The 23,780-nt window shown below is 44.9% G+C and overlaps 2 protein-coding genes across 2 annotated transcripts in view; one reads left to right on the top strand and one right to left on the bottom strand.

The window, feature by feature from the left end:
• The window catches only part of LOC137417974 (uncharacterized), a 213,745-nt gene extending 199,313 nt beyond the window's left edge, over positions 1 to 14,432 (top strand). Inside the window, exon 5 of the mRNA XM_078773590.1 lies at positions 14,296 to 14,432. Within this exon, the coding sequence (XP_078629716.1) occupies positions 14,296 to 14,432 (137 nt within the window). The remainder of the gene's footprint in view (positions 1 to 14,295) is intronic.
• Positions 14,433 to 21,760: 7,328 nt separating this feature from the next.
• Positions 21,761 to 23,780, bottom strand: part of LOC144893293 (nucleolar complex protein 2 homolog) — a 224,249-nt gene continuing 222,229 nt past the window's right edge. Inside the window, exon 19 of the mRNA XM_078783470.1 lies at positions 21,761 to 22,321. Within this exon, the coding sequence (XP_078639596.1) occupies positions 22,209 to 22,321 (113 nt within the window). The 3' untranslated portion in view covers positions 21,761 to 22,208. The remainder of the gene's footprint in view (positions 22,322 to 23,780) is intronic.

Genomic DNA, 23,780 nt, shown 5'->3' with positions numbered 1-23,780 from the left:
GTGTTACCCTGGATCCTGGATGTTACCCTGCAAGTTCCCCTGATTTGTCACCCATTGAACACGTCTGGGATGAAATGGAGTGACGTTTACGACGTCATCCGAATCCTCCAACAACGCTGCAGGAGCTCCGCCAAATCCTTCCTCGGATATGGAATGATCTTCCCCAGGACTTTCATCGACGTGTGGTGGCCTCAATGTGGCGAAGGTGCCAGGCCTGCATCAATGCACAAGGTGGACACACTCGCTACTGACCGTGTGAACTTGCTTGTGAACCCCCTCTTGTGTTGTGGCTCATTTGCATATGCAAGGTGCGCTGTTCTTATGGACTGTTGATCGTTACCACACCTTGAAACATTTGTCTTTCCATGTAATAACATTTCATTCACGGCAGTAAAAGTTTAACACCGATTCTGTTTGTTGTTTGTGTGTCACAATAACTTTTGCCTTTGAGTATATGTTAAAAAATATGTTGTCCTTTTCATGTATCTAAAGGGAAGATTTAGAGACGGGGAGGACGAGTGGCAGTTGGGATTTGGTGCGCGATTCATACGCCTTTTGGCTAACTACGGCGACTAATTCGCACACCACCACAGAGTTATTAAAGTAAAACATGATGTGCATACATAACAATTACCCCATAGGAAATGGAGAGAAAAGGGGGGAAACCTCTTCATCACGTATCACATTCTAACCCACTCGACAAGGAAAAGAGACAATTCTGTTCTTGTATTATGGAAATAACTGGGCTACGAGACATGTATGTTGAGTGGAATTACCTTTGGGGTTGTTTCACAGAACCGCAAAAATATTGTTGCGTTTGTGGGGTAGGGGATGAAATGCCATCGTGGATAGGTTTGTGTAGTTATTGGCATGGACCGTGGATGCATAGGAGACATTTTGATGTACGTAAGTGTTACGGACTAATGATTGTGGTTATGAGTATTGCTGTTGGTTCGAAGTATTCTAGATATTATGCTTCGTGACTTAAGGGAACGGGTTGTTGTGAGTAAAAGATTTAAAAGCGCTCCTGGTGCAATGTGAAAAAAAAATCCGGATCGAGACCGGAAGAGGTGGAGCGAAGAAAAGGGAGGTGGGAGGAGATCGAAAAGAGACGTGGTGGTGGAGGCTCCGGGCCGAGCGCTCAACGTACAATGCGAGGGAACCTTGCGTCCTGAAAAGGGAGTTCGGTCGATAAGAAATATCGGCGGAGTGCGGGGAGCCGGTGTCGCCGGGTATTCTCAGCAAGGTTTCGGAGGATCCAGACCTTGAGAGCCCGGGTTGGAGCGAAAGCCGCCCGCCATTCTGGCCACGCGAGCACCCTGCAGGGAACAGGCTTTCGTCGTGTCGGCTGGGCATTATTCCCTGGTGGATTGCCGGGAACGGCCGTGCCAGAGAGGGGCACGTGCGAATTCTACGGAGGCTCGCGGGTTGAACCGCAACGTGTACATCAAGCGAATCTTTGTGAGGTTCCTCTCCACCGCTGTGTTGCTGAGCACGTGACCTCGGGGGCGTCTCGCTCGTCGACGCCTCAATTCGAATCTTTGTGAGGTTCCTCTCCACCGCTGTACTGCTGGGGGCTGAGCACGCGACCTTGGGGTCATCTCGCTCGTCGACGCCTCAGTTGACCATCGGGCCTCGACTCCCCGATCACGGGAGCGCACAGAGACATTGGGACTTCGCCTTGGAGTGGAGCAGAGACATTGGGGGAGGTGCCGTGAGTGTGGGGTTGAGGGGCTTGATAAGGATATTATCATAGGATTTGAAAGTGTGTGATTGCCCCATTGCTGTATGGCTTGCCCCATTGCGGTATGGCTCTTTGTGTGGGATTTATAATACTAGGGCATGCCCGTACTATATCTATATCTAAAATTATATCCCCCCCCTCTATTTACATGAAATGGTTTGGTCCAAAGCGAACGGCTTGCGAGTGGTGACAATCCCCCCCCTCTATTTACATGAAATGGTTCGGTCCAAAGCGAACGGCTTCCGGAGTTTGGTAAAGAAATCGCCATCGCGTACACAAACGCGCAGGAAAGCGAATGAATCGCAAATTCGTTTTTATTAGTTTTAAAACATCGTTTAACGCCAACATAGCGCCAACATAGTTTGCAAACGTGAAATAAATGAATACGCTGTCAAATGTGCCATCCGAGGCAGAGTGTGCCCGCCACGTTCGGCACACGCGATCGTTCGCTGCTCTCTGATTGGTTGAATCGTTTTTTGGACATAGCTCGGTAAGTAATTGTCCGATTAATATGAAACCTTGAAAAGGCACATCCTCGGGTCCCCAGCAATATACCTGGCAAGTTTCAAGTATATCGGACCGGTAGTTGTCGAGAAACAGCGGTCACAGACAAACAAACAAACGTACAGACAGACAGACAGAGATTACTGGAATTATAGATAGATATTATTTATAATATATTATGGTTTGCTTACAACCGGGTGGGGTTGCATCATTTGACTCGACTGTTTCATTTGCTGGTTCCAGTGAGGGATAAAAACATCTTTCTGCCGGGGACCCTCTCGGGGTCCGGAGGTCCACCGAGACCAGGGGTAAGGCGGGGGGGGACCCCGTAACAGTAAGCAGGGAAACTGTTAAGCTTAAGATTGTTTCTGTGTCTTTACACAGGGGGTGGAGCTTGTGGTAACTGGGTAGGGTTAAGATTAATCTCCCTAGTATGTGATTGTCCCCTGTGAGTTTCCCCATGTTCTTACAATTCTAACCAGCCGGCCATGCAAAAACCAACAATAACAATGAACGCTCCATTAAACCACAACAACTGGCATAATCTCCGACAGTACCCGAGCAGAGCGATCGACAAGTAAGCCCGTCCCACCAACCGGCTAAGGAAAAAGGCGCAGCAAAGTAAAGGCGGAGAATTGTTGGGCGGTGAAGAAGGCCGTCGGGCCCCACCCCCGAAGTGCATGATTGGTCAGGGTGACGTCATCGAGAGACTTTGAGAGCGGAGGAAGAAGAATCGGTCTCTCTCTCTCTCTCTCTCTCTCTCTGGTGTTGGCTTTCTCGTTTCTCTCTCTCATTTCTCATGTGCGCTTGGGGAGAACTGTTCGGAGCCCAGAGAACCTTGCAGCGTTGGAGCCAGGGGTGTTGCTTTACTTGGTGCTCTTTGAGGGAACCAAGTACCGTGTGTGCTGGCTGGCCTGGGATAGAGCGGGAGATGTTTGGCTGCATGCTGCATGGCTCGGTGTGCTGGGTGATTGATCGGCGCCATTGTTCGGGCACTTTGACGCACGGTTCTCTCGTCCACCGACACCACCAAAGTGCTCATCGAGACCATAGCTGAGTGCCGGCAAATAAAAAGGGGGGATTTTCTTTTGTTTTCTTTTATTTTTCCCCTCATCTGTTTTTGAGTCTGTGTGTGGAGGTACCCCGATTAAAATTATAGTTTTAGCTCGACATTATTTTTATCGTGTTGCCTTCATTTTCATTTGTTGTGTTGTCGATTTTCCTTGTCTCGTTTCTGTGGGTTCGAGGAATAAACCCGTGTGGCTTTCGTCCGTGCAAGTAAGAGCTTTGATCCCCTCACTCGCGTGCGACGGATCGCCCGCCATTTTCGGCTGCGCGCCTTGAAATTTAAAACCGTTACGGCCATTCATCACCCTGCGATGTTAACTGTTCGGGCTGACAGCACAATATACAAAGTACACACAGTAATTATAAATCGTGCACAGTACACACAGTAATTATAAACCATGCACATAAAACACGCAGCAATTATAAATCACGGGCGAAGTACACACAGTAATTATAAATCATCTACAGAGTAAACACAGTAATTATAAATCATGTACATAGTACACACATTTTTTTTTGTTTGCTTTGTTTTTTTTTGTATACAGGATCGAGGCTCATGAAAGAGCTAACATTTATCACACAAAAAAAAAAAATCAAACAGACACACAAAACATATAATAAGAGTGGAGGTAGACAAGATGGGGAGAGAAGGGGAAGTATACAAACAACATTTGAGAGCAGGGGCATCGGGAGATGTGTGGGAGGAGGAGGCGTGGTAAGGGGGTGGGGGTGTGAAGTATAAAACAAGGACAACAAGGACTTCCAGGAAACGAGTTGAATTTCAAAAAAGTGGATTTGGGGTGAAATTAGCGGGGGTAGAAAAGATCAAGGTTTTGGATAGGGGAAGATAAGAGATGGTGGTGAACAGCTGTTTTAAAGACCTGGAGGGAGGAGTGGGATTGAATAGAGTGAGGGAGTTTGTTTCAAAGGCGGGAGAAAAGAGGAATGAAGGAGTGAAGGTGAGCAGAGAGCCTAGATTTTGGCAGTTTAACCAGAAGAGGTTTGCAGGCGGATCTTGTGCGACCTAAAGGAATATTGGGGGGACAGAGCACAGAGAGAGCTGGGGGCGCAAGGCCGGAGAGGAGTCGGTGGAAGACAGAGACCACCAACCTGCCAGCGGTAAGTAAGTGAGATGCCCTCGGAGTTAGCTTCATCGCGGGAGATTCCGATGATTCTGAAAGTTTTGGTTTCAACAGCGTGAAGCTGAGCTAGGTGTGAGGCAGGAGCACCAGACCAGAGGGGAGAGCAGTATTCCATTGAGCTGCGGATGAAAGCCTTGTATGTGGTGAGGAGCTCAGGTGTGCCAAGGAAGGACTTCGCATGACGGAGGATGCCCAGTCGGCGACTGGCTTTGGAGGCCAGATTTAAAATGTGGTTTTCCCAGGAAAGATCATGGCAGATAGTGAGACCCAAAAGTTTGAGTGACAGAACTTCTTGGAGAGGATTGTTCAGAAAGTGGATGGGAGGGTTGTCCAGTCGGTCTTTTCGGAGAAACATCGTAAGAGTGTGATATTTGTCAGGATTGAAAGACATGTTCCACTTGTTTGACCAGTATGTGATTTTGTCCAGGTCTGCAGAGAGTGAGGAGGCTGCAGACTGCCGATCTGAGGGACGAGGAATGGAGCGGCAGAGAGTGGAGTCATCAGCAAAGAGATAGAGAGGATTTTCAAGAGAGCCAGAGAGATCATTGATGAAGATCAGAAAAAGCACATGGCCCAGAACACTGCCTTGGGGAACTCCAGCCTGAACAGGAAGGGGAGATGAGAGAAACCCATTCAGGGCCACACGTTGACTACGACTGGAGAGGAAGTCCGAAAGCCATGCATGGAGATTTCCATGGATACCATATAGTCTAGTAGGAAGACTAGGTCCCCCTGCACCCCCCGGAGATATACTTCTAATCAGTGTTTCTAGATTGGAAAAAATGTGTAGAAAATGACTAGCTATGGCCCCAAGCTGAAAAAATGTCCCACATACCATTTTTATGCAAATTACTGCTGCCATTATCAAAAAAACGATTTTTGACATATCTCAGCCAATATTGCAGATAATTGAAAAATGAAGGTGTCTAGACCCATGTTTTGAAGGGCATAGATCATGATAGAACTATTCATAACATGATTACATGTGTCTATGGTATACTAGTATGCATATTAATGCTGTAATTACAAAATAATCAGTTTTACAAATGATAAGGATACGTTAATACTGCAGATAACTTAACATGGTACATAAGGGGTCTAAACCCAGGTATTTTCAAGGTTAAATGTCAACAAGATGCTCCTGAGTCTTGCATAGGGGCGGGACATTGGCAGTAACATTGGTACCACTCAACTTTTCTTCCCACCATTGACTTTGTATTGCGAGAGATTTTCACTTGCTTATTTAAAGGTTTCTCACCCAGCCCACGTAAAATCTACCAACTCCTGCTGTTAACTCCCAAACATATTTTTTTATGTTATCCAATCACAGTGCAGAAATGACAGACTAGAGATCCAAATTAGTGCTGCTATAGCTGCCATTTTACATTTCCATCCATGTAACATGCACGCTCGCGCGCTCGTATCAATTGGTAATGTCGCGCGCTCGTATCAATTGGTAACGTTGATGTTATTGAATACCTCAGTTGAAAGTTCAGTCTTCCATTCCATCTGTGTGTTGTTCTTGGTATTCATCCTCCAATCTAGCCAGGTAAGATGCTAACTATAATGTTACTCACACTCTTGACTTCAGTTTCTGCATGAAATCATAAACAGGCAGAATAACAGCTGAGCCAGCTAGCACCATGTTAGCTAACGTTAAAGCTAGCCTCATCTATGTACAGTATGTTCCTAATGTCGGTGTAACTTAAACTTTTGTTAATGCCAAACATGAGACATATCTGTTGACTTCTGTATATGAATTGAACCAGAAAGAGGCACGACAGCTGAGCTAGCTACAGTAACTTAGCACAATGTTTCATGGCCTAGATAGCTAACGTTAGTGTGGAAGAATTTAGATGTTTTAGCTATTAGCACTTTTGATGCCACTAAACATGGTTTAGTCAGCTAAAAAGTACCCTAGTGTAGAACATGACTCAGAACCTCTGTTACCTCACTGAAAACTCAGAGCCTCCTTTCACAGGCACTTTTAACATCATTCGTGATTTCTTATTTGTCATTTAACAGTGATGGTAGACATCGACAGCAAGCATGCCCAAAAGAAAACGGAGTGTAGAACCTGCAGCCCAAAGCTCTCCTCCTACATGCATCCTTCATGTACCATCCATGTCTGATCATGGGGATTTCACGCCCCTCCGTAAAATTAAAGGATCTGCTTCAGAAAAACTGCAACTGCTTCAAAAGATCCGGGATAGACGTCTCAACCAACCGCATGACTCCCCATGTCGTATGCAATCAGTATGTGATCAGATCCCGGCAACTCTTCCTGATGACCTAGAAAGAGTAGGATATCACAGCAAGTGTTATAAGCACTTTGTCCGCCACTTTCATCGTCTGGGAGATGATACAGAACCAGGGCCATCAACCTCATCATGGCATCACTCTCCTCGTAAACCAGGAGGTTCTGCTGAACCCATCTTCCCGCCAGAGTGTATATTTTGTGAGAAAGTTGAGACCAAAGATGCTCATCGCAATACTGAGAGGCCTACAACCTTCCCATCCTTTAAAAACAAAGAAAATGCATGGGAGCAAATCGAAACACGGGCTGAGAAAATGGGTCTCTATCGACTCCATCGAAAGGTGAAAAACAAAGACCTCTTTGCATGTGAGGCCAAACACCATCCGTCATGTTTTAAAGCTTTCCGCACAGCATTCTACAACTATGAGCGTGCGATTCACAGAGCCGAAGCACCAAAGGAGCAGGCTTGCATGTCAGCCGCCCATGAAAAGGCATTCAACTCAGTACTGGAACACATTCAAACCCAGGTCATCCAGCAGAATAAAGTTCTACAGCTTTCTTCCTTGCGCTTGCTCTATGTCGAGGAACTGAAACTGAATGGATATGAGAACTCAAATTATCGGTCAGAGAAACTACTGAAACGCCTACAGAATGACCCAATCAAGGAGCATATCCACTTCACGAAGGTTGATCATGACAAATGTGATGTCATTTCTTTCTGGCTTGTGCACAGCTCAAACATAACAGTTTCCAATGCTCTCGCACGAGCATTCACACTCGGAAGCACAAACAAGAACCAAAATGTTGCCCTCCAACTTCGCCAGGGTATTCTACAGGCTTTCAGAGAGTGTAAAGACCAACCATGGCCACCAACAGCTGAAGACATGGAGCTCAATCCTGAAGACATCCTACCTCCAGACCTTGTCCGCTTTCTCAGCGTGCTAATGACTGGCAAGGAGGGCATCGAGACAGAAAAGGTGAAGCGTCTGGTCTTCTCCATTGGACAAGATCTGTGCCATGCAGTGTCAGATGGAAAATGGAAGTTACCAAAGCACATTCTCCTCTGTGTGACTGTAAGGCACCTGTTCCGAAGCAAACAGCTCACCACAATACTACACAGGCTTGGACACTCTGAGAGCTACGATTTCGCCTTGGAGTTGGAAACTGCTCTCGCCAAGGTCCTGGATGAAGTCTCAACTTATCGTACACCACAAATTGTGACAGGAGAGGGCAACCTTGTATTCCACTGTGAGTGGGACAACTTGAATAAAACCACTACCAGTGTGCACGGCAGCAACATTGTAAACAGTGCTGGAGGAATCATGGTGCAGGAGGTCAAGCCCGGGTTCGAGAGCAGCAAGGACCGAATGCTACCTACCATCAATAGGTCACAACAGCGTAGCCTGAAGGTCGACACACCAAAAACTCTCCCACCCTTGCACTTTACTCGCGTTGGCCCGAAGTTCCCTGAAGGCTCATCATTCACACCGCCAGCAGAGAATGACACAGTCTATGCCACTACGATGCAAGAGTACTACATCTGGCTCTTCATCAGATACATCGGAAGCTGTGGCCTGCAGCCTGTGCCTGGGCTAGGGGGTTTCACCTCTGCAACTGGTTCTCCCCCACCCAGCAAATCAACAGTCGACTACTGCACGCCTATCCACCAACCGATCACAGACAACGCAGTTGTTCGTGAGCTACTGAAGCGTTCCGAGGCAGCAACTGCTGAGGTGGGTCAGAGATGGGTCCTGAATACATTTGATCTGGGTGTCTGCATGAAAGCCCTTCCCATCATCTGGCGCTGGCCAAATGAATTTGCTAGTCATGTAGTAACGATTGGACCCTTCCACACATCCATGAACTACATCGGGATGCTCACTGGACACAAGATGCGTGGTTCTGGATATGCAGAGATTCTCTTTGAGGCACAACTAGTAACAAGTGGATCTCTCAAAGGTGTTCTCAGTGGAAAGGCCTACGCAAAGTCCCTCTTTTGCCTCAAAACAGTGTGTGAGGCAATGGAGAGGCTGTTGATGGAGAGAGGCAGTTAGAAAAATTCACCTGTGTGATGTACGGCCAGAGTCGCGAGTCATCAGTGGACATTGTCCGTGCCAAGCTGCTACGAAAAATGGTGGGAGAGGACAAGACCCTCACATCCAAGTCCAAGGTTGATCTGGCTCGCCTTCCTCCATGCCAGTCTGCCCTGAAGCCGCACATCCAGCGTGTGAACCACCGCGTAGCATTGTACAAAAGAGCCGATCAACCTATCATCGAAAAGCCAAAACCTTATGAGGAGCAAGGATGGATAAGGACTGATGAAGGACTGTTGAAACCAATGTGGTCCAGTGGTCCCATCCTACCAACCTCACTGGTGGATCTTCTGAACACAGGAGAGCACGAAGAGGAGGAGGAAGAGGAAGGAGAAGAAGAGTTTGACTCTGATGATTTCGATGAAAATGATGATGACTGACTCAGTGTAGAATCACTAATGCTAATGATGTTTATCTAAAACAAGCAAGAGAAGAGTGGTCACATTGAGTGCTAGGACTATTTTGACAGTTGTAATATTTAGAAAAATAAAACTTTGTGTTAACGTCTGTGTAGACGGACCTTAATATGAGTCTATTATTTCGTAAAACTGTGATTATTTTGTAAATAAAGCACTAATTAGCATACTAGTATACCATAGACACATGTAATCATGTTATGAATAGTTCTATCATGATCTATGCCCTTCAAAACATGGGTCTAGACACCTTCATTTTTCAATTATCTGCAATATTGGCTGAGATATGTCAAAAATCGTTTTTTTGATAATGGCAGCAGTAATTTGCATAAAAATGGTATGTGGGACATTTTTTCAGCTTGGGGCCATAGCTAGTCATTTTCTACACATTTTTTCCAATCTAGAAACACTGATTAGAAGTATATCTCCGGGGGGTGCAGGGGGACCTAGTCTTCCTACTAGACTAATAGGAGGACAGTTTGGTGAGCAGAGCTGGGCGCCAGACCGTATCGAAGGCACGTGATATGTCAAGGGAGACAGCTCTAATTTCCTGTTTGGCATTGATGACCTCCATCCATTGTTGAGACAGCAGAAGCAGCATGCCCAGAATAGAGTGACCTGGTCTGAAACCAAATTGATGATTAGAGATCAAGCCATTGGAGAAGAGGAAAGATTTGATATCCGAAGCAATGATGGATTCCATGACTTTGCTGATAATTGGGAGAAGGCTGATTGGTCTGTCGTTGCAAGGATCTGTTTTTGCACCTTTTTTGTGTAAAGTGGTGACGTTGGCTGATTTCCAAGCTGATAGCAGATGACCTTGAGCAAAAGGGGGTGAAGAGAACAGAGAGAGGGAGTGAAAGAGCTGCAGAACAGGAATTTAGGACCCGTGGGCTGATGCCGTCAGGTCCAGTTGCAGAATCAGTCGAGGGCTGACAGAAACTTCTCCACCTTGTCAGGAGGAAAGGACACAGAGTCCGGGAGCAGCTCGGTATGACTGGGTAGGGTGGGGTGGGTACAGAGAGGGATGGGTTTGGGACACAAGATTTTGAGGCAAACACAGAGTTGAGGCATTCAGCTTTTTCACGTGCGGAGTCAGCTGTGCAGCCGTTTGAGGTCAGGGAGGGGATGAAGGGGGAACAAACACCAGAAACAGATTTGATCAGACGCCACCAGGATTTGGAAGAGGGAGACAGTTTTTGAGAGTTCGGTCTTGAGAGTGGAGAGATATTGTTTCCTGGCTCTCCTGAGGGTGGACACACACTTGTTTCGGGCTTTGTGAAAGGAAATTAGATTTCCTTCCATTGTATTTGCTTTCCAGGAGACGAAGGCAAGTTGTTTCTGGGCAACTGCCCCCCCCCCCCCCCAAGATTCCGTGAACCATGGACGGGAGGAAGGGTATGACAACTGAAGACGCGATGGGATAAATCTGTGCATGAGAGAGAGCAATTTACTTTGGAAGAATTCCCAGGATGAGTTGATGTCAGAGGCGGTGGAGATGAGAGACCAGTCCAGATGATTGATGGCTCCTTGAAGACCGTGCCAGTTGGCCTGAGTGAAATGCCAGACTTGTCGACGCTGAGGAGGCTCTCTGAGAATGGTCACAGAGATGTCTACTTTAACAAGCACATGATCAGATGAGCCGATTGGAGCAGAAGAAGAGCAGCAGACATTTGCAGGGAAGTTAGTCAAAACCAAGTCCAGAAGAGAAGATGCTCCGTTGACTGAGATCCGGGTCGGGAAATTGACAGATTGTGTCAGTCCCAGTGAGTTGCAGAAGTGCTTTGCTGAGGAGCCATGGCTGGTCAGAGAGGTACCCACACCCAGCCAACTGGCATGGTGACAATTGAAATCACCACATATGAGGAAGAGAGAGTTGGGATGAGTAGATAGAAGTTGGTCCATATTATCAGACAGGGAGATGTAGATGGAGTCATCACTGTTTGGTGGACGGTACAACACACATATGAACAAAAGGTGGGAGTGAAGGGGAAGCCGGAGCCAGAGGTACTCCTGGGGGTGAGGTGGAGAGAGGGCAGTGCAGGGCGAGTGAGGAAGAGAGTTTTTGATAAAGATGGCAACCCCACCTCCAGCACGAGGCTCAGGTCTATCATACCGGAGGAGGGAGTAACCCGGAGAGGTATTAAAGAATCAGAGACATGAAGGAGGAAAGTTTGTTAAGCAGATCACGTCTGGTTTGGCAGAAGCAACCTGTGTGGAGAGATCAGTCAAGTTTGAGCGAAGGCCCCGGATGTTTGAGGTCCATACCGTTAATGAAGAGGAAGGGGGAGCATCGGATACAGAACAGGGGGGGGGGGGGGGAGAGGGGTAGGGTAAGATGTGGAAGAGGAGGAAGAGGTAGAGAGCTGTTGAAAGTGTGTCAGAGATTTCAGAATAGCTTGGAGAAAGGGAAGGATGGAGCGGACAAAAGGCTTGATGGTGATTGGGTGATTGGGTGAGGCACAGTGAGGTGTTATTTGAGGGGGGGTGGGGGGGAGAGCGAGGAAGAAGGTTGGGGGAGATGGAGGTGAGAGTTGGACGGGGGAAGAAGTGGGGAGGATGCTTTGAGGAGGAGGGGTGAGAGGGGGGAAATGGAGAAAAAATGAGGGTGGGGAGATTGGAAGGGGAGGGGCTAGGGGGAGTTTATGAGGGGAGGGCTTCGGGGGAGTTTTGGAGGGAAGGGGCAAGGGGGAGATTTGAAAGGGATGGGTGATGGGGAAGATTTGGAGGGGAGGGGGTGAGTTTGGATTTTAGAAAGTGTTGCACGATTAATGGGAAACGAACATTTATTGCAAAATGAGCTTCTTGTCACCTTCGAGTCAGATACGTTTAAGGACGCTGGTGACTGGTGAGTTCAGGGAATTTAGGAAAGAGGAATTGGAAGAGATGGAATTTTTTTTGGGGGAATTAATAGATTTGGTGAGCAAGTTGAAAGCAACCTTTTAAAGAAGAAGAAGAAAAAGGTGGTGTAATATACGACAGAATATAGCACTTCAGGGGAAAGTTTAAACATTTTTAAATTGAACAATAAAAACTATCTGGGGAAATGAGGGTGAAACACGTGGTCGAGAAGAACGAACGAACGAACGAATAAGAACAAAGAAGGAAATGTTTTTGGTTTTTGTTTGAGTTAAGATTTTAACAAGGAAGTATGGGGTGAAAAGACTGGGAAAAGCTGAGAATGAAAGTAATTGGACCACAATCGACCGCTGAGAGAAAACAAAGCCTCAAGGTAGGAAACAAGGTACTCGGCTGCAAAAAACGTGGCACAAAATAACCGACGATTTTTTATACAGGTATGAAAGTAAATACTGTAATTGTAAATCATGTGCATAGTACACAGTAATTATAAATCAAGTACATAGTACACACAGCAAATATAAATCACAGACATAGCACATACATCACCTCAGCAAACTTCAAAGATTAATATTGTTTTGAATTTGGTGGAGCAATATGTAGAGCAGAGTAGATCTGAGTAGGTAACATGCTTCGAGATGTCGCGATAGGGAATCTACCTGTAATAAGTCATGTGTAGGTGTTTTGTCGGCTGAGATGTATGATTGTGAATCTACCGGGAGATTCGTGTGTTGAGTAGTGTAGGGAATAATGAGTAGAGCCCTTGTATGTCTCACCTGGTAGTCAAACCTTTGTCCATTATGGCACTGCAAACCACATAAACATTAGTTAGGACCTTTAGTACAACACTAAATGACGCCTCCCCTCCCCCCCCCCAACCCCCCCGACATGACATGACTTGGGAAGAAATCAGGCGAGAACACTGCCACAATTGGCCGCCACCATTTGCACCTCCGAGAGGCCTACCCACCTCGCATAGCACGTGCTATAAGACAAGGACCACGGAGTAGGGGACGAGTTGGAGTGACGCAGTGGGCGTGCACAGGGGTGAGTCGGTGGAGGCTCTGATTGGCAGAGCAGTGCGCCAAAGCTGACGTCATCGGCTGGAGATATTAACAAGAGCCGGACGCCATTTCGAGACCAGAGTGAGGAGTGCGGATCTGATCAGGAGTTCGTTTTGAGGTGCGATCCTGACAGTCGAGTTCAGCACGAGTTGAGTGACATTCCTGGCGCAGTTGATCCAGAGCAGTTGGATTCCTGGCAGTGCAGTGCAGAGCCCGAGTCTGTTTTGAGCAGTTGGGTTTGAGACGCGGCAGGACTTTGGTCGGAGTCGACCCCGTGTGAAGCCGCAAGCCTGCGTGGGATGCGTGGCGTTTGGAGCGAGGCCTTGTGGGACTTGGAGCGAAGGACCTCGTGGTGTGCGGTCGGGTCGGTGTTGGACAGCAGCCAAGGAAGACGACGAGACAGCTAAGCCCGAGCTCCGCGTACATTTTACACCAAAAGACGTGTTTATTTCGTATTTCATCTCCCTTGTCCCATCTCTGATATCTGTTGTGTGCGGGATCCCGATTTCGAATAGTTCATTACCGGCGCGTGCTTTTCAGTCTTTGCTTTTCCCAATAAACCCTTGCATTACTTTTTGTATATAATCTCTGGACGTAGTTTACCGGGTGATTGATTTGACAGTTAAGGCTGCGGGGATTTGCGCTGTTTCCCTCCATTCCGCGTGCATCGGTGTGTTAGATATTGGTATCCGCCATTGAGCTTCCGCCTCGGAGTTAAAGCTTTCGTGATCGGCATCCGCGATCGCCTGATATAAATTTCGGCGGTTGCGCGACAATATTGTGGAAAAGAGGCGAAGCTTATACAAGTTTTATTTTAATCCATTTCCAATTTTTTTTTGATCAGTTGATAAAATGTGATTAATCGATTCAGGTCCGAATGTCACGTGTTCCTCTGATCTGTCGTAATTGTGTTGGGACCCCAAACCATTAATGGTCCAAACAGGTTCCACACCACTGGAAGCTGGAAGGATGGAAGTTGTACAATGAATCTCTGGGTGGAAGTTGTACGTTTAAACACTTGATGGAAGTTGTACATGTAATCTCTTGATGAAAGTTGCCCATTTAACCTCTTGATGGAAGTTGTACGGAATAATCTGTAATAATTTGGGTTTTTAATTGTGAATTATAATTGTTGTTTTGTTTTGCAGGGAATGTGGTTCCAAGGATCATCTTGATCATCTTCACAATATTTCTTATCATGATCATCGTGGTGATGATTGTGTACATTGTGGTGAACAAGACACGAAATGCTAGATCTGATAATTCACTTAACGATAAACAATAACGTTAATTAATTAATTAATTATGCAATTATTTAACAATTAACAATTAATTAACAATTAATAACAATAACAAATTAATAACAAATTTAATAATTAATTATTATTAATAATTAATAATTAATAATTTATTAATTATTATTATTAATATTATTAAATAATATTATTAATATATTTTATTATATATTTTATTATATATTTTATTATATATTATATATATATATATATATATTATATATATATATATATATATATATATTATATATTATATATTTATTATATATTAAATTATAATATATTAATATATAATTAATAATAATAATATTAAATTATTATTAATAATTATTAATTAAAAAATAATTATTAATTAAAAATTAATAAATAATTAATTAATAATTATTAATTAATAATTAAAATTAATAACAAAATTAATAACAAATTAACAATAACAATTAATAATTAACAATTAACAATAACAATTAATTAACAATTGGGCTTCCGTTTCCGGTCTTGCTGGCGAGGGTTCGTTTATTCTCAGCTCTCCATGCTATCCATCGAAATCGAAGTTAAGTAATTATTCCCATTTGTATTTTCGTTATAACTATTTATTTTATGGTGTATATATCGTCTCCCGACGAAGATTTTCGGTGCAAATCTTTCATACCTGTATTGAAAATCGTGTTAATTCGGGTCGTGTTTTGAGGCCTTGTAGTTGTACAGTGAACACTGTACAACCTTGAGGCTTTGTTTTTCGCTCAGCGGTCCGTGTTTTTGTGATCCAATAACTTTCGTTCTCTGTTTTCCCAATCTTTTCACCCCATAGCCCTCTTCCTTGTGTAAATCACAACTCAAAAAAATCCAAAAAAAAAACATTTCCTTCTCTGTTCTCATTCGTTTATTCATTCTTATTCGTTCGTTCTTCGACCACGTGTTTCTCCCCCATTTCCCCAGATAGATTGTCAAATTTCAACTCGTTATTTTATCGTCCATGCGTTATTCTTTTGATTATAGTTACTTTTGGTTTGAATTTCCTGTAACTTGTAATTATTTAATCGTGTTCTGCTCCTCGTGTGTGGCCTTGTAGTTGTACCCCCGTCGGTGTTTGTTATCTGTCGGTGTTTGTTATCTTAATCGTGTTTTGCTTGGCTCTTAGTTTTTTTCCCTTCTACCCCGAACATAATACTCTGTCTAACGTTCTAAATCCCCACCTCCCCCCTCCCCCACCCCCAAAAACCAAACAAAAACAAAAAAAACCAAAAACATTTATTTTCCTTTCTCCACGTGTACTGTTGACTCATCCTGTATTTTCTGTCCAGGTGTGCTGTTCGCCCCGCCCCCATTAACTCCTTGCCATCCACCGTTTGCCCTTCACGTGACTCGTGGTGGTCCCTCTCGGCTCTCCCCCCGTTGGTATTTTTGTGCACATAAGATTGTTCACGGTTCTGTTTAAATATTATTTAAATATGTATAACCTTTCCCCTTCAGTGTTTTACTCAGTGGTATTTTACAACACGCTGTTTTTCTTCCTATTTAAAAGGCTTTTCTCAATTTCCTCTCCAACTCATTCCACCTCAAAAAAAAGAAATTCAATATCTTATACATCTCCCTCACTACATGGTCTAAATTCACATTCATTCCATCCCTCCTCCATCATTCTGAACCGGATTGCTAACTTGAAAATCACAACAAACCCAATTTGTTTTCAATGTTCGTCTTTCATTAATCATCCACTTTCTAAACTCCCCTCTTGCCCCTCCCATCCAAATCCCTCCCCTTGCACCTACACTCCTAAACTCCCCCCTTGCCCCACCACTCTTAAACTCCCCCCCTACCCCTCCACTCCTGAACTCCCCCCTTGCCCTTCCACTCCTGAACTCCCCCCTTGCCCTTCCCCTCCTAAACTGCCCCCTCACTCCTCCCCTTCAAAACTCCCCCCCAACCCCTCCCATTCAAATCTCCCCCCATACCATTCCTCTCCAATTCTCCCTCCTCCCCCCTCCTCCTCAAAGCTGCCTCCTCCCCACTTCGTCTCCCTTCTATCTCATACCTCCACACCCCCCCCAACCTTCTTCTTTCCTCTGCCCCCCCTCAAACAACCCCTCTCTGTGCCTCATCCCTTCACCTTCAAACCTTTCATCCTCCTCATCCTTCCCTTTCTTGGAACTCTTCTGCAATCGCTGACACACTAACAACTGCTCTCCCTACCTCCCCCTCTCATCCTTCATCTTACCCTACTCCTCCCCTCCCCTGTCCTGTACCCGATGCTCCCCCTCTCTCTTCATTAACGGTATGGACCTCAAACATCCGGGGCCTTCGCTCAAACCTGACTGATCTCTCCATACAGGTTGCTTCTGACAATCCAGACTTGATCTGCTTAACAGAGACTTTCCTCCTTCAAGATGTCTCTGATTCCTTAATATCTCTTCCTGGTTACTCCCTCCTCCGGTATGATAGACCTGAGCCTCGGCCTGGTGGTGGGGTGGCTATCTTTATCAAAAACTCTCTTCCTCACTCTCCTTGCACTGCCCTCTCTCCTCCTCACCCCCAAGAGTACCTCTGGCTACGGCTTCCTCTCCGCTCCCACCTTTTGTTCATATGTGTTCTGTACCATCCCCCAAACAGTGATGACTCCATCTACATTTCACTGTCTGACAACATGGACCAACTTCTATCCACTCATCCCAACTCTCTCTTCCTCATATGTGGTGACTTCAATTGTCATCATGCTACCTGGTTGGGTGTGGGTTCCTCTCTCACCAGTCATGGCACCTCAGCAAAGGACTTCTGTGACTCACTGGGATTGACACAATCTGTCAATTTCCCGACCCGGATCTCAGCCAATGGAGTATCTTCTCTTCTAGACTTGCTTATGACTAACTTCCCTGCTAATGTCTGCTGCTCTTCTTCTGCTCCAATCGGTTCTTCTGATCATGTGCTTGTCAAAGTGGACATCTCTCTGGCCATTCTCAGAGAGCCTCCTCAGCGTCGACGAGTCTGGCATTTCACTCAGGCCGACTGGGACGGTCTTCAAGCAGCCATCAATCGTCTGGATTGGTCTCCCATCTCCACTGCCTCTGACATCAATTCTTCCTGGGAATTCTTCCAAAGCAAACTGATCTCTCTCATGCACAGATTTATCCCATCTCGCCTTCAGTTGTCTTACCCTTCCTCCCGTCCATGGTACACTGAATCTTGTGGTGAGGCAGTTGCCCTGAAACAACTTGCCTTTGCCTCTTGGAAGGCTAATCCAACTGAAGGAAATCTCAGTTCCTTCCACCAAGCTCGGAACAAGTGTGTGTCTACCCTCAGGAGTGCCAGGAAGCACTATCTCTCCTCACTCAAGAATGAACTCTCAAACCTGTTTCCTTCCTCCAAATCCTGGTGGCGTCTGGTCAAATCCGTTTCTGGTGTTTGTTCCCCCTCCATCCCCTCCCTTACCTCAAATGGCCACACAGTTGACATCGCACGTGACAAAGCCGAATGCCTCAACTCTGTGTTTGCCTGAAAATCCTTAGTCCCAAACCCATCTCTCTCTGTTCCCACCTTTCCCAGTCGAACCAAACTGCTCCTGGACTCTGTGACCTTCTCTCCTGACAAGGTGGAGGAGTTTTTGTCAAACCTCGACTCTGATTCTGCAACTGGACCAGATGGCATCAGCCCACGGGTCCTAAAATCCTGCTCTGCCGCTCTATCTCACCCTCTCTCTGTTCTTTTCACCCTATCCTTTGCTCAAGGTCATCTGCCAGCATCCTGGAAATCAGCAAGCATTACCGCTTTACACAAAAAAGGTGCAAAAACAGATCCTTGCAACTACAGACCAATCAGCCTGCTCCCAATTATCAGCAGTCATGGAATCCATCATTGCTTCGGATATGAAATCTTTCCTCTTCTCCAATGGCTTGATCTCTGATCATCAATTTGGTTTCAGACCAGGTCACTCTACTCTGGACATGCTGCTTCTGCTGTCTCAACAATGGATGGAGGTCCTCAATGCCAAACAGGAAATCAGAGCTGTCTCCCTTGACATATCACGTGCCTTCGATACGGTCTGGCACCCAGCTCTGCTCACCAAACTCTCCTCCTATGGTATCCATGGAAATCTCCATGCATGGCTTGCGGACTTCCTCTCTGGTCGTAGTCAACGTGTGGCCCTGAATGGATTTCTCTCATCTCCCCTTCCCGTTCAGGCTGGAGTTCCCCAAGGCAGTGTGATGGGCCCTGTGCTTTTTCTGGTCTTTATCAATGATCTCTCCGACTCTCTGGAAAATCCTCTGTATCTCTTTGCTGATGACTCCACTCTCTGCCGCTCCATTCCTCTTCCCTCAGATCGGCAGTCTGCAGCCTCCTCACTCTCTGAAGACCTGGACAAAATCACAGACTGGTCAAACATGTGGAACTTGTCTTTCAATCCTGACAAATCTCACACTCTTACTATGTCTCTCCGAAAAGATCGACTGGACAACCCTCCCATCTACTTTCTCAACAATCCTCTCCAAGAAGTTCTGTCGCTCAAGCTTTTGGGTCTCACCATCTGCCATGATCTTTCTTGGGAAAACCACATTTCCAAGCTGGCCTCCAAAGCCAGTCGCCGACTGGGCATCCTCCGTCGTGCGAAGTCCTTCCTAGGCACACCTGAGCTCCTCACCACATACAAGGCTTTCATCCGCAGCTCAATGGAATACTGTTCTCCCCTATGGGCTGGTGCTCCTGCCTCACACCTGGCTCGGCTTCACGCTGTTGAATCCAAAGCTTTCAGAATCATTGGAATCTCCCGCGATGAAGCTATCTCTGAGGGCCTTTCACTCACTCACCGCAGGCAGGTAGGTGGTCTTTCTGTCTTCTACCGACTCCTCTCCGGCCTTGCTCCCCCAGCTCTCTCTGTGCTCTGTCCCCCAAATATTCCTACAGGTCGCACAAGATCTGCCAGCCACCCTCTGATGGTTAAACTGCCGAAATCCCGGCTCTCTGCTCACCTTCACTCTTTCATTCCTCTTTTCTCCCGCCTCTGGAACAAACTCCCACACTCACTTCAATCACACTCCTCCCTCCAGGTCTTCAAAACAGCTGTTCACCACCATCTCTTATCTTCCCCCATCCAAAACCTTGATCTTTTCTACCCCCACTAATTCACCCCAGATCCACCTTGTTTGAAATTCCAACTTCTTTCCTGGAAGTCTTGGCAGTGTCCATATGTTTTATACCTTTCCCCCCCCCCCCCCTTCCCATGCCTCCCCCCCAAAGCCCTCTCCCTCCCACAGTTCTCTCGATGTCTTCATGTCTCTCGGTCCCTGCTCTCAAATGTTGTGTTTGTGTCCTTCCCCCTCTCTACCCATCTTGTCTACCGCTCCCGATGTTATTTGTTTTGTGTGTCTGTCTTTCTGTGTGATTAATGTTCGCTCTTTCACGAGCCTCGATCTTGTATACAAAAAACAAACAAACAAACAAACAAAAAAATTAACAACAACAATAACAATAACAATTAACAATAACAATTAACAATAACAATTAACAAAATAACAATTAACAATAACTTAACGATAACGAATTCACTTAACGATGAACCAGGTGGTCAAATCTTCTCAAAGTAATTTGTCCTGAAAGTGGCACAGAGAGAGGACTAGAGTAACAGCTTGAAATTTGAAAATGATGCAACGAACATTTAACCAAATTTCTAACTTTGAGTTGGTGTTGTCGTTGAGGGACAATGAAGAGAATTTTGTAAGTTAGAGAATAATTATATTTTGATAAAACCTTCATCAGTTCCATGAAAGTGAAATATTGTACACCAGGGGGACCCTTAAATATCGTGGGGGTTACGTTCCTGGAAAATGCGTTTGTGCCACAACCGTTTCTCCTCGTGTGTAACATCTGGTATTAGGAGGTATTAAGAACCGCAAAGGTATAAAGAACAAACCACTGTAATAAGAACTGTAATCACTTCAGTTACCATCAAACCTTACTGCAGCATATATAAATCACAATAGAGTTACCTACAGTAATTCTAAGGTTAACTTAAACTGTAAGTAAGAGTAAAACTACTTTTAACTAGAGTACATCATTTTCACCTGGATCTGAGTGAGAATAATTCGTAATTTTCAAAATGTTACAATTTCACTTATTCTAAGTGGAAGTTTAAACCAAAGCATCCTCCCCTAAGCTTCCAGAGATGGGGAAGTGAACTTTTCTCGCACTATATATATATAATTAATTAGTAAGGATGGGTGATTGATGAAGGTGATATTTTGTAACTTCCAGGAGATGAAGAAGAACTCAGGCAATGATCGTGTGAAACTGTGTAGAGCAGAATGTTTGTAAAACACTTTTTTTGGTTTACAAGATCGAGGCTCATGAAAGAGCTAATATTAATCACACAAAAAGTCAAACCAACACAAAAAACACAAAAAATAAGGGGAGCGGTAGATAAGATCGGGAGAGAGGGGGAAGGACACAAACATAACATTTGAGAGCAGGGATATCGGGAGAACTGAGGGAGGGAGAGGGCTTGGGGGGAAATGGGAGAGGTATAAAACATGTGGACACTGCAAGGACTTCCAGGAAAGAAGTTCGGAAAGAACAACTCCTCATGATGCTGATATTGTTATTATTATTATTTAATATATGCTTTGTTCCAATATTATGATTGTTTTTGTTATTTATTTTGAAATTAAAATGCCATACCATGGAAGGACCCATTAATCTGCTCTCTACACCTTAACATGGTGTGTGGTTACAACATGGGAATTCTTTCATATTATTTGTTAATTATCGTAATCAAGTCAAGAGGCCATGACAACAATTGTGGTGGATCGCATTCCACATCAGCTCCAGCTGAAATACATAAATATTAACATGATACACATACCTCATCCATTTATAGTATTCACTTCCTGTTAAAAAAAAAATCTGTTACTTTGCATTAAACGTGACTCATGAAAGCTGAACTCTGTTCTGGTACATCTGATTTATTGTGGACTATTTATTTAGGTCTCCAAGTGAAGGTGACCTTCATACGGATGTTTAACAAAAGGTGATTTTATTTAAACCACAGTAAGTATTTTTTTATTTACTTCACTCGTTTTGAACTGGGGGGTTTGGATTGGTTGTTTGATGGTTTTTGGGACTCGTACCTGAACATTGGAATATTGCTGTTTCATGTTCATCAAAATGGACCAGTCCAAGGTAGTCCCGATTTCCCGATGTTTTACAAATACCTGAGATGAAACCTTTAGGTGCTTCGGAAGGATTTGATACTTTGAGGAACAAATGTACGAACTCAATTGATTGATTGATGGACCATTGCAAATTATAATAAATAAATAAATTTACCAAAATGGCGGATTTGGAGTAAAAATTTAATTCCATAAAACAAAACAATAATATAGTACATTGGTTAGATTGGGAATCTCATTTCACACCGATAGAAGATGATGCTCAGGATCTGGGAATCTCAAACGTCTCCCAACAAAAGGTCAAGGTAAAGGTCGTGCTCCTCTTCCTCCAGGTACGAGTTAATCCACCTGATGAACCCACAATCTTTGCTCTTGATAACCTACTTTGTGTGAACCCATCATGTTATCATGAGTATACTCACTTTACATCCTCTATGGGATTTAGTAAACTAACAATTGAAAGGTAACCGGTCAATGGATGGATGTGGGATCAACGAAGAGAACAAAAGTTTATCCTCTCGAGCAGCGAACTCTCATTAAATAGGTTCATGGAGTTTGTTTATTAATTAAATGTTTATCATATAATTACAATTAGTCATTTTGATTTTCCTTCTATGCCTCATCATCCGAGAGCGTGAGGTTTTCTACGTTGTCCCGTCCTCCAACCACCAGCTCCGCAAGCTCTTCCTGATCAATCGTGGCCTTTACTTTCTTGGTCGCAGCATCTGAAAACCAAGAACAAAGGGATGAAGTTTGTCTCGGCCCAACACAGCGGTTCTTACCTCGGAGGCAAACGTTGGTTTTTATGATCTTCCAAGAGAGCAGATACCTGGAGCCTGTTCTTTGTGGGCCCACATTTAATCACATGATCCCACATTATTTATTCAGTTATCACGTGACTTTCAGGGTTCCCTACACCAATACTGGGTTATTGTCCCTTGTCGCACCGCGGAGCGAAATGGGGATTATTGTTTTCCCATCCGTCCGTGTGTCCGTCCGTTCGTGCATGCATGCGTGCGTGCTGGCGTAAGTGAAGGACCGCATTCGAATGTGGTGTGCGGGTGCAACCCACGTCAAAATACAAGATGGCCGCCGCCATGTATGTCTGATGCCATCTATGTCTGAACCTTGAGCGGAATATCTTGAAAAATAAGCGGAGTACCAACTTCTAATATGGTGTGTGGGTGTATCTCGGCACAAGGAAGAACGCTATTGAAAATTGGGTCGCCCCGTCAAAATCCAAGATGGCCGCCACCATATAAATGTCTGAAATTTGTGAGCGAAATATCATGAAAAATAAACGAACTACTAACTTCTAATCTGGTGTGTGGGTGTACCTACGCATAAGGAAGAACGCTATTGAAAATTGGGTCGCCACGTCAAAATCCAAGATGGCCACCGCCATGTATGTCTGAACATTGAGAGCGAAATATCTTGAAAAATAAGTGAAGTACCAACTTCTACTCTGGTGTGTGGGTGTATCTAGGCACAAGGAGGAACGCTATTGAAAATTGGGTCGCCACGTCAAAATCCAAGATGGCCGCCTCCATGTATGTCTGAACCTTGTGAGAGAAATATCATATCATGGCATGTTTTCTGCGTCTTCCACTTTGTCAACTCACATCACTTCCCCGACGGAGGACCTAGGCGTAACGCTTGTTACAAGTTAAAACATCTCGTTCATAAACTCTAATCAAGCCCATTGGGCTAAAGGTTTAGTGACCATCTTGGATTTACAAAATAATTTGAGCTTCCAGGGAAGCAGAACTCAACTGAACTGACTGGACAACTTTAAAGTAGGTCGGGTCTCACATGCCAAGTTTGATGAAAATTCGTCAATATATGTGGACGCTAGATTGTTAACGTCGTTTCAGAGCTGAAAAAATATGCCGGCCTATGGCGGCCATTTTGTGACAGATCGGGTTGGAATGCAATAGAAACCTACCTTGTGTGGTAAGGGTTAAACATTAAGTTTGATCAAAATCTGTTAATATTTGTAGACGCCAGAGTGTTAACGTCGTTTTCATGACCAAAAAGAAAAATGGTCGCCTATGTACGCCATTTTTCAACGGATCGGGCTGAAATGTAATACCAACCTGGTCCTTGTGGTAAGGATGCTGCATGTCAAGTTTGATCCGAATTGGTTGATATTTGTGGACGCTGGAGTGTTAGTGTTACGAGAAA

Source organism: Myxine glutinosa, chromosome 1, assembly GCF_964187855.1.
Source record: "Myxine glutinosa chromosome 1, kmMyxGlut1.1, whole genome shotgun sequence".
Lineage (NCBI taxonomy): Eukaryota > Metazoa > Chordata > Myxini > Myxiniformes > Myxinidae > Myxine > Myxine glutinosa.
This window is presented reverse-complemented; position numbering and strand designations above follow the sequence as displayed.